The sequence below is a fragment of the Sphaeramia orbicularis genome, chromosome 20 (genome assembly GCF_902148855.1).
Source record: "Sphaeramia orbicularis chromosome 20, fSphaOr1.1, whole genome shotgun sequence".
NCBI lineage: Eukaryota > Metazoa > Chordata > Actinopteri > Kurtiformes > Apogonidae > Sphaeramia > Sphaeramia orbicularis.
Window position 1 is genome coordinate 21,825,755 of NC_043976.1, and position 15,189 is coordinate 21,840,943.

A 15,189-nucleotide genomic window follows, 5' to 3' on the forward strand; every position below is an offset into this window, starting at 1 on the left:
TTGACATCCCCTCAGACTGTAAGATCTATAATAGGCTTTGCCTTTTGCAGAAAAATTGACATTTTAAATTCTTTCAGCCATGTCTTTGTTGTTTTGGGGAAAATTCTAGAGGAAGGGGTACATGCTGTGCTACTCTGTGGGTTTCAAACTACATGGGTGTTGATCATACAGAAGCAAGAAACTATCTAGCTAAGCTTCACATTTTTACATTGGGGTGTTAAATCCAAAGTCCATTAAATCACTCTGTATAACAGATTAGTAGGAGTCTTTAGCTGAACACACTGCTGAGATTTCCCACTCCCACAGGTATCCTCAAAGCCATGCATGGCACCTGCAAATTCTTGTGTTAGTTGCTTTAAAACCAAACACTTTAGAGCAGTGAGTAACCGGCCAGTGTCAGGGACAGGACGTAATTAAGAGGAGGACATTAGAGACAGTGCACAACTCTCAAGAGGGTTTATGTGGAAAAAACACAAAGAGAGGAAGAGGAAGACATAAGAGACAGAACAGGCAAAGTCACTGCACAAAGGTCTGAAAAAAAAAAACAAAAAAAAAACAGCTCTACAAAGGAGTTTCTAGCAGCATGCATTAACACTTCGGTTCATTAACAGTATATTTCAAGCTGGTCCAGCTTGTCCAAAGAATGCAAACCAGTAACAATAACACACACAGAGGGACTGAGTCCAAGATTGCCTCTGCAGCAAGAGTATCTGAAGATGGATATTTTTTGCCGGGTGCCAAGACTATTTTGGGAGCCCGAGCCCCTGACTTGTCCCTGGGCACCTTCTGATCAGCTTTGTCATCAGGTGTGAGAGTAGCTACACACACAGTGGATGAGTGCGGATACATCCTGACACTCACACCTAAGAAAAGTAATAGGGCTTTCGAACTTTTTTTAGACAAGAAAAAAAAAAAAAAAAAAAAATAGAAAGTTGCAGGTTTCGCTTTACTGCTCAATTTCTTCAAGAAATTGGCAGCACAGAGGTGGGGGGGGGGGGGGGGGGTAGGGGGAAAATCTAAAGATGTCACCCCTAATGACACTGTAGTAGGAGTTGTAACTACTGTAGGTCATTTTCTATGCGTAAATGTAATAGATTACCAAAGACATGCTTGGATGCGCCCAGTTGTTTTTTTTTTTTTTTTTTTTTTTTTTTTTGCATAACAATCTTTTCAGAATAATTTGAGCAAGTTTTCCATGTTTGATCATGCTGACAGAGCTCAGTCTTCGAGTTGATACCGGCTTTTGTTTGTTTATTTCATTTCATATCTCATTGCCTTATTTTTTTTCTGCTTACTTTTCCGTTTTTCGTTGCGCGGTGGATGCACGAGTAGAAATGAATTCTGCAGCGCGTACTTACTGTTGAAACACACACACACACACACACACATACACATTAGCCCTCCCTTCTGTATTCTGATGCTGATTCGTGTGCGTGGATGAAGTCGTTTCCGGGAGAAGTTTTTAATACGTGCATCAAAAGTACGTGAGGATTGTGGCGCATTGGACGGCTGTAGTGCTGAATGGAACGGAAGGAGGGGGGAGATCATACATTAACTCCTACTGGCTGCAGGGACTCTCCAGTTAATAGAAGCCAAGACAGAGAACAGGGAACACTAAGAACACTGACAGCTTTTGAGAAACAAAAAAATACGACAAATGAAACCCAAAAGAACGTCAACTTAATTTTTTTTCCTCTTATTTGCCAAACCGGGGGATTTTACGCACCGCGCAAGAGTAAAGATAACGCTGCAGAGATGAGTGTTGCGCGGTTCTACATGCTTCTAAAGGACCCCCTCTCCTGATAAAGGGACCAAAGAGGACAAAAAAAAGGCTGTCCATGATATTTTCCAAAAGAAGATCGCAAAGGTGGAGCGATTAGAGAAGGGCTGATGACGGGACTATTAATCCTTTCAGTGCATCAAAAGCACCAAAGGGTATTAGAAACGTTTGGATGGAAATCGGGCGAGTGTTTAGAACTGTTTTTGGTTTTATATGAAACTGGTGATTAGTTGTTGTGAAATATCAGCAAGGATTCCTTTTTTTTTTTTTTTTTAATTGTTTTTCCCAGGAGTAAATTTGCTTTTACATTTTCTTTTCCAGCAAAAAGATTGTATGGTATGAGCACTTTTCCGTTGTGAATCTTCAGAAACTCTCAATCTTTTTTTTTTTCTCTCCAAGTATTCCTAAATCTAAATGGAATTAGTTGAGTCTGAAGCCGTTTGTGAAAGGAACAGACATGGTACATGGACACAGCTTCCATCACGGTAAGACATGCGTATTCATCAGCTGAAGCATACTTGGTCAAAGCATCCACTGCTTACCCAAACATGTCTTACCCTGACGCAGAAGAAGTATAGTAATCCTTTAATCGGTTTAGAGGGACGCAAAATATCAGAGCAACAGATAAATAAGCAAATAGGCAAGGAATAGTGATTTCTGTGGATAAAACAAATATGACGAGGTAAGATACGCACACATTGCATCCTACAACCTGTAAACTCACCGTTGAAGGTCACACTGTAAGTTTATGATGTTTTTTTTTTTGTTTTTTTTTTTTTTTAAGATTTGTCATTTTTGGTAAATACAAAAACAAAGATAGTGACATTCAACAGCTATTCATTATTAACTCTTTTGGTTAGTTCAGTCTGTACTTTTTTTTTTTTATTTTTAAGAGATTTAAAGCAGAAGAGCCACAGATTACACATATGTATAAAATGTGGTGCACAAAGTTACAGTACAGGCCTATAGGTGTTTGGATATGAAAGGCCTATAAGCAGAATACAAGCAGCAAGTTTTGGACTTTTTGACTGTAGAAAAGGTGTGTTCATTACAATTTTGGGGGGTATTCTGTGCCATTTTTGCCTCTTTTAGGTTACATTTGGTAGGTACATCTGTAGACGTCTATACAATCCTGAACCTAAAGTGTGTTCTCTGCTGACTCAGCCCTCGCTCGGCTGAAATAAAGCTCAGGACAAGAGCAGAGGGATGTGTACATGACAGTGAATTTCTTCAAAAATATGTTTGTATTTTCTTCACAGTTGTTGCAAGTCTTCTCATACTTGGGTTGTCTGGGGCAACAAAGAAGGATACAGCAGGTACTGTGATCTCCGCCACCACAACCTCACATCTTTACTGCTCAGATGTCCTCTTCCTTTGCTTTAATATCTGTCTTTTACCTTCCTTTCACTCCATATATTTTTTTGTAGTGAAAAACAATTCTGGAGTAAAACCTGCAGGTCAATGTGGAACATGGGTGAAGGAACCAGAAGGAGGGCTCTTCACTTCTCCCAATTACCCAAACAAATACCCTCCAGACACAGAGTGTGTTTACATCCTTGAAGGTAAATATCCGCTTTAAGCAGCAGCAGCAGCAATAAAAACCAAGGAGATCCAGCTTTTTATTCTCTGTTAAGACATTCCTTTTGTTATCCTCAGGGGGAAATCATTAACTGCTGAGTGAATGATTAGATGTATTCGTTTATTAGACAGGTAGTGGCAACTTGAGACTGTTATTATTTCATATTAGGAGTTAATTTCTGATTCAGTGATAAAGATTTGTTATTGAACTGATTATAGAAGCTCAACAGTTCCTACATTAGTTATGTTGTTTATCAGATGAATTGACTAACAGTCAGGATTTGAGATCTGTATTGAACCAGTGGGTGTGCTGATAATGAAACAGGTTGAATGTTCATCAATGAATGGCTAATACCTCACTCCTGCGCTACATTAGATGGTAATTATTTTCATTGTGTCTTCCAGCTCCTCCAAGACAGTGTATTGATCTACACTTTGAGGAGAATTATTCAATCGAGTCCTCTTGGGAATGTAAATTTGACAACATCGAGGTCCGGGATGGGCCATTTGGCTTCTCCCCAATGCTCGGACGATACTGTGGTCAGCACAACCCGCCTGATATCAGGAGTAGCGGCCGATACCTGTGGATAAAATTTGTTACAGATGGTGAACTGGAAGCGGTGGGATTTTCAGCAAGTTACAACTTTACTGCAGGTAATTTTGTCTGTTTTGCAGTGGTTTGCCTTGCTGGTGTTGTCAATTAATATATATATTTTTTTCCTTTGTAAGCATATCCATGCTCAATAGCTCGAGCAGCAATGCTCCAAATGAATAACAAACATCATCCAGGGAAGACAGCCATGTGGGGGCCTCTTGCAGTTTTATTGATTGTCTGTCTGCACACTCAGTATTTCCATTGGCTATATACTGTCATTGGCTGGGACCCTCTTGTGACTGGGTAGGCTGTTATTTCTCTTCTCTATAGCTGTCATGATGTGAAACAGTGTCAGATTTTAATTTGGTTCAGCAGCATCACTCCTCAGTGTACAGAGCTGGAAGAAGCTGACTGAGCATCGCAAAAGTATTTTGTCTGTATTGTCGAACACAATCGTAGCAATTATGGTTGGGCGTAAAACCGTGGCTTTCTTAATTTGCCTCAAATTTGGTTGTGATCCCATTACACAGGCAGAATGATGACTGATGGCAGGGAATCAGGGCATAACCATGATTTAATATTCTGCCATCTACACTTGACTGGGCTTAATAACACTGTCAACTGTTTAGTGTGTTTGAGGCTTGAAAAGCGCAGTGCACATGACATATAAAGTATGCCAGTTTGTTTCCACATCCACTGTACTTCCAGAGAAATTTTGCCATTGTCGACTTGAGTGAGTCATTGTTTATACGATTAACACATAATGTCAAAAACACTCTTGTGGCTCGAGGCTATTGAAGACAAAGCCATCAAGGTAAAGAGCTACTGTATATGAAGAGCTAAGGGACTCAGTATGAAAGAAGCTATTTTTTTAATATATTCAGAGAGTTATGATGAAGAAATGAAGTCAGAGGGAATGAAATCTAGTTTTAAAAAAAAATCATTAGTGATAGATATGTAAGTATTCACACTTCAAGTTAAGTTACTGAGAGCATCACTATCAAAACAGATGCACATGAATAAAAACAAACTTTAACTCAGGCATGATTCAGTGCTGTGTTGTACTAAGTGTAATCTCCTGAGGCATGAATCTCTCATTCTGCAGATAACTACAGCTCTCTCAGCTTTGATTTACGCTGTAGAAATGCACTTTTTATTTTGCAAATGTGTTAGCAAAATAAAAAACATGCGATAACATCACTATTTTCTATCCAAGTACAAACATCATTTTGCAAATATTAAAAATCTATCTACACAGGAATGATAATTTGTAATTTACCACCCTGAAAGTCAGAGACACTGTGAAAATCTAGATCACATTTTTTTTTTCCTGTAATATGCAATTTACAAATTGTTTTTTGTTCTTGCATCTCTTGGGAGTCTCATTGAAAATGTGCTGAGAGGAAAGAAGCTCTGCCTCTTCAGCTGATAGGAAATATCTGTGGCATATGATTTACATAATTAAAGAAGATAAAAGTCCTGAATTCACTCGACTTGATACTCTGAAATCTGGCGGTGTGAGTAGTGCCTCACATCTGCAGCTGCTTTGCTAACCACGTTAATTCATACGGGCCTCGTCTCATGAATGAGTGAGGGAAAAAAAAAAAAAAAGTGCCAACAGAGATGACATGAATCAGCTCCTTTATTCCTTCCTCAATCATTTTAGGAGTGGAGTGATAAAAAAAAAAAAAAAAAAAAATCTTATGTCTCTTCTTCACATTCTGCCAGAGTCCTTTCAGAAGCCTGATGCTCTTGATGACTAATGCAGCCAGTTAGTATTGCAGTCAGTGAAGAAGAAGAAGAACCAGGAACCGGAATCTCACAATATCCAGTATACGTTGAGCAGCTTGAACGAGGCATTTAAAGTCTGCAGATGTTGTGCATTCAATTTATATGTGGCATCAGAGGAAGGAAGAAATACATTGAACAACAGCCACCAGCGATACACAAAGAACAGTGATTAGATAAACTTGGGTCTCCCAGAAATGTGCTGCGCAATTAATTTGGGAAACAAATTACACCCACATCCCTCCTTCCTCTGCTCTCCTTGTATCATTGAATGTTTGCAGCATATATATTGTCCACTCCTATGTAAAATGCATGTCAGCTGCTTTTTGCAACTATAATGGCAGCTGCATGAGGTTTTAGAGAGCACATATGTGCAGGACTAAATTAATTTCACTATTGGTGAGACTGTGTTGCATCGTAGCAGGATGTGGAGTCCATCTGGCAGGCTGCATGTGTGACTCACTTCTACCTGACTGAAGGAGAATACCTTACTCTGTAGTCAGTATCTTCCCTCCCACCTCTTTCTCTTAACCTCTTAGATGAATCACACACACACACACACACACACAGCTCATCTAGATTATTTAGGTTAATAAGAAGCTGCTCCTGTATTTGCACAAGTGTACATTATAGTATATTTAAATGCCTGCTGATGCACCTTCCACCAGGGTGTCACATGTAGCTCAAAGATATACAACTTAACATTCTGTTGTACGTGCAGAGACCTACCGCAAGTGCATCCCAGAAGTCATTACACAGTACTGCACCTTAATCAAGATTATATATAAAGGCAACTCAGACAATTAAGTGAAGACAGTATAGGACAAAAGGGTAGGCGTTAAGTCATTCTAAAGGAAAAAGGCGTAGGAAGTCAAGGAAATAGTGGAGCCCTTTTCAAACCATGATCCAGCCATGGTACCATTAACTCATTAACTCTGCCTGTTTACACTGCACCAGACAAAAATGTCATAATGCAGTCCAGTTGTGGGTCCGATCAAGCCAAAGTGAACATCAACATGAAAAAGTAAATTTGCGCACATCATTTATCATGTTTGCTCATTTTTTAGGTAAAGACCTCTATTTTATGGAACTGTTATCCTTCTTAACCCATAAGGACCTGGTGTGACGTTTGTGTCAGTTCCCAAATGAATTTTTCTCAATATTTATCTATCCCTAAGTGATTTATCACCATTTATTGTGATATTATCTTCTGTATTTTGTTTTTTCAGTGAAAACCAGGCATTTTTCTACATTTAATTTACTAATCATGTAAATGTTAATAAAAGCTCAGAGTAAAGTTGAGGATTACAATATCAAAAATAGAGGAAACTGAAGAAAAAGTGACTTTTTCAGCAAAGTACATCATTAAATGAACATAAACCCAGTGTGTCCATCCACTTTCATTGATCCAACTCCATGGGTTTTACTGGTGAATCAATGTTGTAGAAGATTACGGTGTTTCCATGGTAACTACGGAGCCTCTGAACATCCAAATGGGTCATATCTGGTGACCACGAAAAGATGAATAACTGTATTTTACACCAAATATTTACATGGATTAGTGGATCAACAGGGATTAAACAGTTTATGTCAGTAAATGATTTTGGTAGATGGTGGATGTTTGGGTCTTTATGGGTTAAAATACCGCTTGTAGAAAAAAAGTTCTAACCGATTTTATCGATTGTACTTCTTACACCACAGCCATGCCTATAAAGCTTGAATTTGACATTAAAAATTATATATAAAAAATTTGAAAATTTAAATTTGAAGGATTAGATTTTCATTATTGTGTGAATATTATTGATATTTATGAGTTTGAACATTTGTAAGTTGCTTAAAAGGCCCTGTCTACATGTTACCACAAAAATACCAATTTTTAATTTTCAAGTTACTTATAATTCAGAAATTTGAGTGAAACTTTCAGAAAGTAATGATCTTTTGATACATTATGGGTGATGCATACAATGGTAAAGAGTCGTCCACATGTTACTATGGCAACCTGTCCACGTGTTACCACATTCTCATGTCAATAAAACAGACTTTTTAATATTTTATTACAAAATTTATTTTCAGCATAGTTGAACATAATATCTAAAAGGTTTTGTCCTACTTGATATCAATTTCTGTCGAGAACCTCATGTTTTGAATGTTTGTGTAAAGCTTAAAAAATTGATGTCTGTTTCAAGTCCACGTGCCACAGAGCAGTTATTTGACATTTTTCACCTAAAAATTTTAACTCTCCAAATTTTGTTACACATAATATTAAAGGGCTTATAAATACCTACACAAATATGTATAATACATGCATATAAGTTACTCTGCTTACATGACAGAAACTATTAAACACAAAATGTGTTCACGTGTTATCACTTGATTGGACCCTTGTGTGAATGTAGATCGAATGTATGTGTTTCATGTGAAAGGAATATAAAGGTGAAATATAAGTGCCCTGGCCAGCCATCTGCCTCTCTCAATAAGAAATCCGTTTGGAATCGAGGGACTTGAATCCAAATATGAAGGCAGGACTAACAGGCACAGAGTAAACCAGTCACAGATAAGATGGACATGATGCTTTTGTTAGAGAAACTTCAGAATACAGGGTGTAATCTATAATTCAATCCTTATTTTGAATCAAACAGCCGACAACAGTTGTAAAGAGATTTGCAGACTTGGAACTGACTTTGACTCGCGACAAAAAGAAGTGTGTAACACATTGCAAAACACCCGCCCCCAAGACTTGTCATTGGTCAGGTATAAAATAGATGGGGCATAATTCACAGCGACCGGACCAGTTCCAGCCTGTTTTCACAGTACTGAATACATTGAGAAAACTGGATGGCTGGCCAGGCTAAAATATAAGCATAATGTCTGGTAACAATAATGGCAAGACATTCCATCCCCTGTTCATTGGATAAAGAACAAATGGACATGACTGGCATTGTGAACAGTAGTTTCTTCATTATTTTAATTGAACATTGTAGGCTGCTAATGGTTTGAGTTGACAGGAGTTGAAATCCCTCATTGATGGGTTCCAAACCTAACACATCATCAAAGTAGAGCAGTATAATTTTAGATAGCAAATATTCTTAATTTGACTTTTTAGAGGCATCATACATGTGGTGTCCATAAAAAGATAATAACTGTGGTAAAATTGTCCTGCCGTGCTAACGTTCATTTTAAATGGCCTGTTTAATGACGATATTTGACAGAATTCATTGCACACAGACCTTGCTCTAAGCTATGGGTTTGTAGCATTAATGTCGTTTGCACAGGTTGCTACACTAGACAGTATATCGCAGTCTGCTTACACTGACACTTACCTTCTCACATAAGTGTTCGGATTTAGTCAGCATTAACTTGCAGGGTTTGTTTAACATGTTGTTTTGCTGCTGCTGAAAAATAATGACGCAGAATTATGTATTAAGTTCATCAGCTGTGGGTCAGGTATCTGAGCTCCGACGTGCAGTGATTGTGAATGATGCAGATACTGTAGAGTTACCCTGATGTGAAAGTGTTTGATTCATTATAAAACTCATGTGGGACAGATTAGGCTTTCACAGTCTGGGTAATTCATGGAAATGCTGTAACTATATGTACGCGAAAATATCAACTAGTGTTAACTTCATCTAGGTACTGGAATAATATCAATCCAAAATGATACCAAAAAACAGAATTTCTGGTCATATAATAACAGCACAAGCACAGGTTAAGCCTCCAGAAACCAGACAAAACCAGAGGAAAACCTACAGTTTGGCTGCAATTTATATGAGGTGGAAAATTCTGATTCAGATCCTACATTGTGGTTCTACCTCAAAAGATCATTATATGATCTTTTGGCCAGATCACCTACCCCTATATCAATTTGCCATCCTTATAACCAATAATCCCAGTTTTCCCTTTTACTCAGACATTGGTATAAGTCTGTTTCTACCTCTGTTCATGGCATAAAGGTAGAACAACAATGCCACCCATTCCATATTCATTCTCTTTACATAGAATAGAGATTAAGAAGATTTTTGCCTTGAATACACTGTGTAAAAGGGACTTACTGTATGTTTAAACTTGCTCACAACATGGGGTTAGTTTTATTTTCTCTCACCACTTTGCCTATTATGCTGCGCAACAATATTTTAGTGATTTTAATATTTTAGTTTTGAATAATACCAGCCTCTGAAACCATGTTCTTACACTATTGCCTACAAGCTGATTTTGGTGTATCCAGGGCTTGGTTTAAAATCTAGCTTTTATTAATTCTAGTGAATTATAAGCTTCCTGTGGTGCACAGTGCGTGGTCTCCTTAGAGTTATATTATTTTTTGAAGTAAAAAAAAACAAGAAAAAATGTCATGGTGTGACCAGCAGCCTTGTAGCCATAATATGCAATATGAAATTGTAAGTGGAACAGTTGAATACAGCATGGACAAGAAGAGAATATTACATCGTGCAAGAACCCGGGTGTGTATTTGTGTGTATATGTGTGGAGGTACTCCTAGGGCAATGTGACCTTAGAACCCTCTGGACTGGTAGATTAAGTGGTGTTTCAGCAACCTTAAGCCAAAGCCAGAGCAAATAAAAGCTGCAAGTTCTCCCCCTCTTGCTCCCTGCTCGCTGATCACTGGCTGTTTGCAGAGCCAAGACCCGGTGAAGAGGCAGATGCTTCAAGATGGAAACTCAGGCAGGATTTGGGCATTTACAGCTTCCTAGGGCAGGTGATGTTCTCCTACTCTAGTAAAAGTATCTCAGAGAAATCACATACATCTCTGCAGACCTGTAAATAATTTAAAAGATGTAAAGGAAATAGGAACTGTGTATATTTTCAGGAGGAATTTTCTGTTGCTCTATTATGATATATTTGGTTATCAACTGTATTTTGGAAATTGTAAATTGATTATTTTAATACTTTTAGTCAGATCAATTCAAACTGATGCCAAATAGATAGAAGAGTTGTATTAATTGGAGTATTGTTTAATATTTCCAAGATTGTAACTGAAATAGGTCAGTCCATACAACCTCATGTGACATATACTTTCACTGCTGCTTGTTGTCTGTGAATTCAGGCCACGTCTAATGAATGTATAATAAAGTGGACACTGATTGATCTAAGCGCCTTATGGTCCTAAGTGGACTGAGAATCATTTTTGGAATGAAATGAGTCAAATGACATTTAAGATTATAACTAGAATAGGATATATGGACCTATCATTAAGGAGGCTGAGCCATGAGATTGAACCTAGATGGGCTCAAACTGGAAAATTGAAAATTGAACCAAAGCGATCGACTCTTCTCTCTTATAAGGAGTTGACTATGGCTGCACTGTTACTGTGTCTGGAAAGAGACTCCGGCTACTTCCCGGGTTCAAATCCGTCTCTCGAGTCATTTGCCAGTGGCGAAACCTGACATTTACATTTTAGGGTTGGTCTTTGTTCATTTGCATCCTATTAGAGCGTCATTCACCCTACTTGTGAATGAAGCTCTAATATGACAAGCCAGGAATACCAATGATGAATCTGGTCAAACCACAGTCAGCAACTAACAAGATCCTGACACTGAAATTAGGATGTTGTTTTGTAATGAGTCTGTTGCTCTATGGCAGTCTTTTTCAACCTCGAGGTCGGGAACCCACGTGGGGTCGCCTTGAATTCAAATGGGGTCGCCTGAAATTTCTAGTAATTGATAAAAATAAAAACATATTAATAAAAAATATATGGTGAGTTGAGAGAGACAATCACAATACGTAAAAGACATGACAAACTGTGAAGCTGAAACTGAAGCACTGTGGTACTGTTTATCTTTCAAATCGGCTAAAATTTGCTTAGAGGTCTTATTTATGTCTTTGTGCATAAGAAATCAATATAAGTGAATCCCCAAAGGAGCTTTGTGTTGGTAAATGCAAGTTATGCAAATTTACAGGATTTCAGTTCTGTTGCAACATGTTGATGGTCATATGAACTATGTTTTCAGCTCAAAAATGTCCAATTTCATCACAATTAATGCTATATTTTCATGTCACAAATGGCCAAGTTATATTTTAACTGAATTTACCTGAAAAACAAATATTCTGTTCTTTTAGATTCCCCAGTTTTTCTAACAAGATTATAAACTACATATCACGTTTTATTTTTACAGGTTGCAATATGGAGTATGGTGCTGATCCATCCTGCTTATGTTACGCCAATACATACATTAAGAATGTCACACGGCACTTTTTAAATCAACAGTTTTCTAATAATAGGCATTTTTATAAAGAAATAACAATTCTATATTGTTATTTACTCTTTAGTGTGATGATAAACTATACAATAAATAATTATGATACTAGTTTTTGCACAGGAATAATTTCTGGAAATGATGACATGGCTGCCGAGCATCAGTATGATGGATTTTGTGTTTTTGTTAAGCTGTTATTGTTTTAGATCCACAATACTAACATTTATGAATAAGAGGAGAATTAGCAATAGTAAGTATATAAGTTTATGACTAATAAAGTACTGGTGCTGACCAGATCATCATGGGTAATGTCACGTCCGTCCACTGTCACGTCCATCCACCAGTTATTTATGCTCTTTCTAATGCTATTTTAAGAATTGTATTCTAATTTATTTTTTCTATTCAGTGTTATTATTTTATATTCTATGCTATATTCTGTTCTGTACTGAATTTGTTAATTTCAATTTAAATACACGTGCATTTCTCAAATGCCACGTCCGTCCACCAGCAAAAGTTTTCACTTACATGTGCTATTCAAAATCCAATATTTCTGAAAATATAGCTTCCACTGTCAAATAATATCAGTAGTCTGTGCACAAATGTATTAGCATTATTTCAACACAGCTCTATGCATTTCTTACAACTTTTTTTTTTTTTTTTTTTGACAAAAATGGCCACTCATTTGACCCCCTAAGTAAATTTTAGCCGTATGTTCATTGTGGTCGGTTTAAGATGCTGCAGCTCTTTCATAATTCATAGTTTGAGTTATTGTTTGTTCAGTATTAATTGTCAGCCTTGTAAATCCAAGATGGACTGACTGTACATATCCTGACCAAGGAAAATAAAATTCTCACTTTCTGCAGTAATCTACACCTGGCTTTTCTGCCTCCGCCCATAATAATATACATTATATAGACTAAATGCCGTCTAAAATTAATGTTTATTTGCAACATAGTATAGGAAACTATTACATGATCAAAAACAAATTAATTTTAGCCAAAAAAAAAAAGTCTCTGTTTTGAATGTCTGGGGTCGCCAGAAATTTGTGATGTCAAAATGGAGTCACGAGCCAAAAAAGGTTGGGAACCACTTCTCTATGGGCAAAAGCAATCCCGGAGAATATGCCAACCTGAGCATTTCTGACATATGTTTCACTCCAAGAGAGTGAAAAAGAAACCCAAGGAGTGCAAATAAATATCCACAGATGCTATGAAGTAAACAGTCACAGTAGTTCGCAACTGTTTGGAAATGCCTAAAAAGCATTTTCTTGAAACATTTTAATCAATATCAACAACAGATGACTGGCAGGAATAAAATAAAACTGGCCTTTATGCTGTAAAATCTTAATAAGTTTGAGATGAGAAACAGCTTGTGCAAGTGAAACCCTCCAAGCTGAAAAATAAGTCATGGAGACGTTGCCCTGCTCATTTTATTGAGGTTCTCTCACCTTTAATATAGCACCTTCGAAAAATACAAATATGTCAAACATTGGTATGCACCAGTAGACCACCTAAGACACTGGAAGCAAATTAAATTCTCTGTGGCCCAACACAGGAAAGGGGCCGATGCACATGGAATCAAGGGGGAAAAAACGGTATATGATCACAGAAAGAAATTGCCTGTGGTGCATTACATGTTTTTCTTATATGATCTCAGTGAACAGTATGTTTCCCTGAATGAGCTGCTTTCTTATAGTCACTCCTCATAAATCACAAAAAGATCATCCACCCAATGTTTTGCTCTAATACGTATTGTCATTACTGCTCCCTACACTGCTGTTCAGAGGTGCCTGCTGTTTCTTTGATTGTTATGGGGTGTATTTTCTCTACTGGGGGAATGCTGAGGTGTACATTACTCACAGTGTAGGTATGCTCTTCCTGTGTAATGCAATTTCCCTCAAGTAATTCTATCAGTTGAAGTATTCTAGTAGTCTCTATTGGTTTGTATTGTCTAGATGACTCAGTTCAGTGTGTGTAATATAGACAAAAAAAAAAAAACAGATTTTTTTGGTAAGGCAGAATTTTCTTCCCTTGACCTAACCTGTCTCATTTCATTAAAAAAAAAATTATGTAGTCATTGCAAAAATAACACTTATTGTTGAGCTCAGCTGAAGTCGCCCATCGCTTGTCACTGCCTCTGTTTTTGCAAAACGAGATGGATAGAGCGAGTTAGCATTGCAGGCACACCTCCTGCAGCTGTGAAAGAGGTCCGTGACACTCTCGCTCATCCTCACTCATCCCTGTGTCCCTCCTTTTTTCAGCCACAACACTAGCCCTTTTCATCTTCCCTTGCCTTTCTTCTTCTCATGCCAAGTACATGGTTTCTGTGTGTTTTGCTTCCAATTCATGGTGAGGTAGACAGACCCTTGTGTGTGTGATGCATCACTTTTATTATTTAGAACTATAAAAGCATGATTGTAATTTACTAAACCAGGCTTTAATTGTCATAGATATGGTCAATTTCCTGCAGGTTATTTTAATATTTTATCCATGTAGTTCTGCAAAGATGGGACAGTAAATACAAATATTAAGATAAATTTAAACTCGGTTAAATCATCTGATGATCATCTGAATACTCTACTGGAACATTATCTTCTGGCTCCTTGATTTAGCAATTACTCTTCTTGTAATTATTATTGTCATGCTAACATGAACGAGTTGTCTTTCTCCTTCTGCCCCTACACCCCCCATCCCCTCTACCTGACTGTTTTTTATCCCTTGTTCTTGTATCTCACTTCCTTCCTCCTGCTTAGCAGAGAAGGCTAAGCACAGAATGTTCACTGGCTTATCACACAATGAGCCTTCACTCAGAGGACAACTAGTCAGTTTATCGCCCCATGGAACTTAACTCAGCATCCAGCAGTATGGCTGATATTTACGCCCTTTGGCTGCTTCAGCTGCTCCTAGCCAATTACCCTTCAGATCAATCAGTGGCTCAGGCTGCCTCCTACTTCCATCCTCAGTGGTAGTTTGTTAGCCAGGCCTGCTGTTCAGCTACAGATGCTATGGGGGTCAGGGCACTGCTCTGTTGTACCTGGAAGCCTGCAGTAATGTAAACCATGCAATTTTGGGGGTTTGTTTGTGACCCGGTTTGGAGATTTGAGTGGAGCAGTTGTCTTGTGAATGTGTGTATACGAGTGAGTGTAAATGTGCAACTTATACTGGAATGTGCATATTTGTTTATGTGTTTGTCTACAGCATGGATCTCCTTGATCTGCAACAGTATCTTGGCTGCTCTCCCAT

The 15,189-nt window shown here is 37.8% G+C and overlaps 1 protein-coding gene across 6 annotated transcripts in view; it reads left to right on the forward strand.

The window, feature by feature from the left end:
• Nucleotides 1-1,511: 1,511 nt before the first annotated feature.
• Nucleotides 1,512-15,189, forward strand: part of neto1l (neuropilin (NRP) and tolloid (TLL)-like 1, like) — a 75,571-nt gene continuing 61,893 nt past the window's right edge. For all 6 annotated transcript variants that reach the window (XM_030123702.1, XM_030123706.1, XM_030123703.1 and 3 more), the window contains exons 1-4: nt 1,512-2,265; nt 3,040-3,096; nt 3,208-3,342; nt 3,764-4,012. In XM_030123702.1, coding sequence (XP_029979562.1) covers nt 2,238-2,265; nt 3,040-3,096; nt 3,208-3,342; nt 3,764-4,012 — 469 coding nt within the window. In that variant the 5' untranslated portion in view covers nt 1,512-2,237. The remainder of the gene's footprint in view (nt 2,266-3,039; nt 3,097-3,207; nt 3,343-3,763; nt 4,013-15,189) is intronic.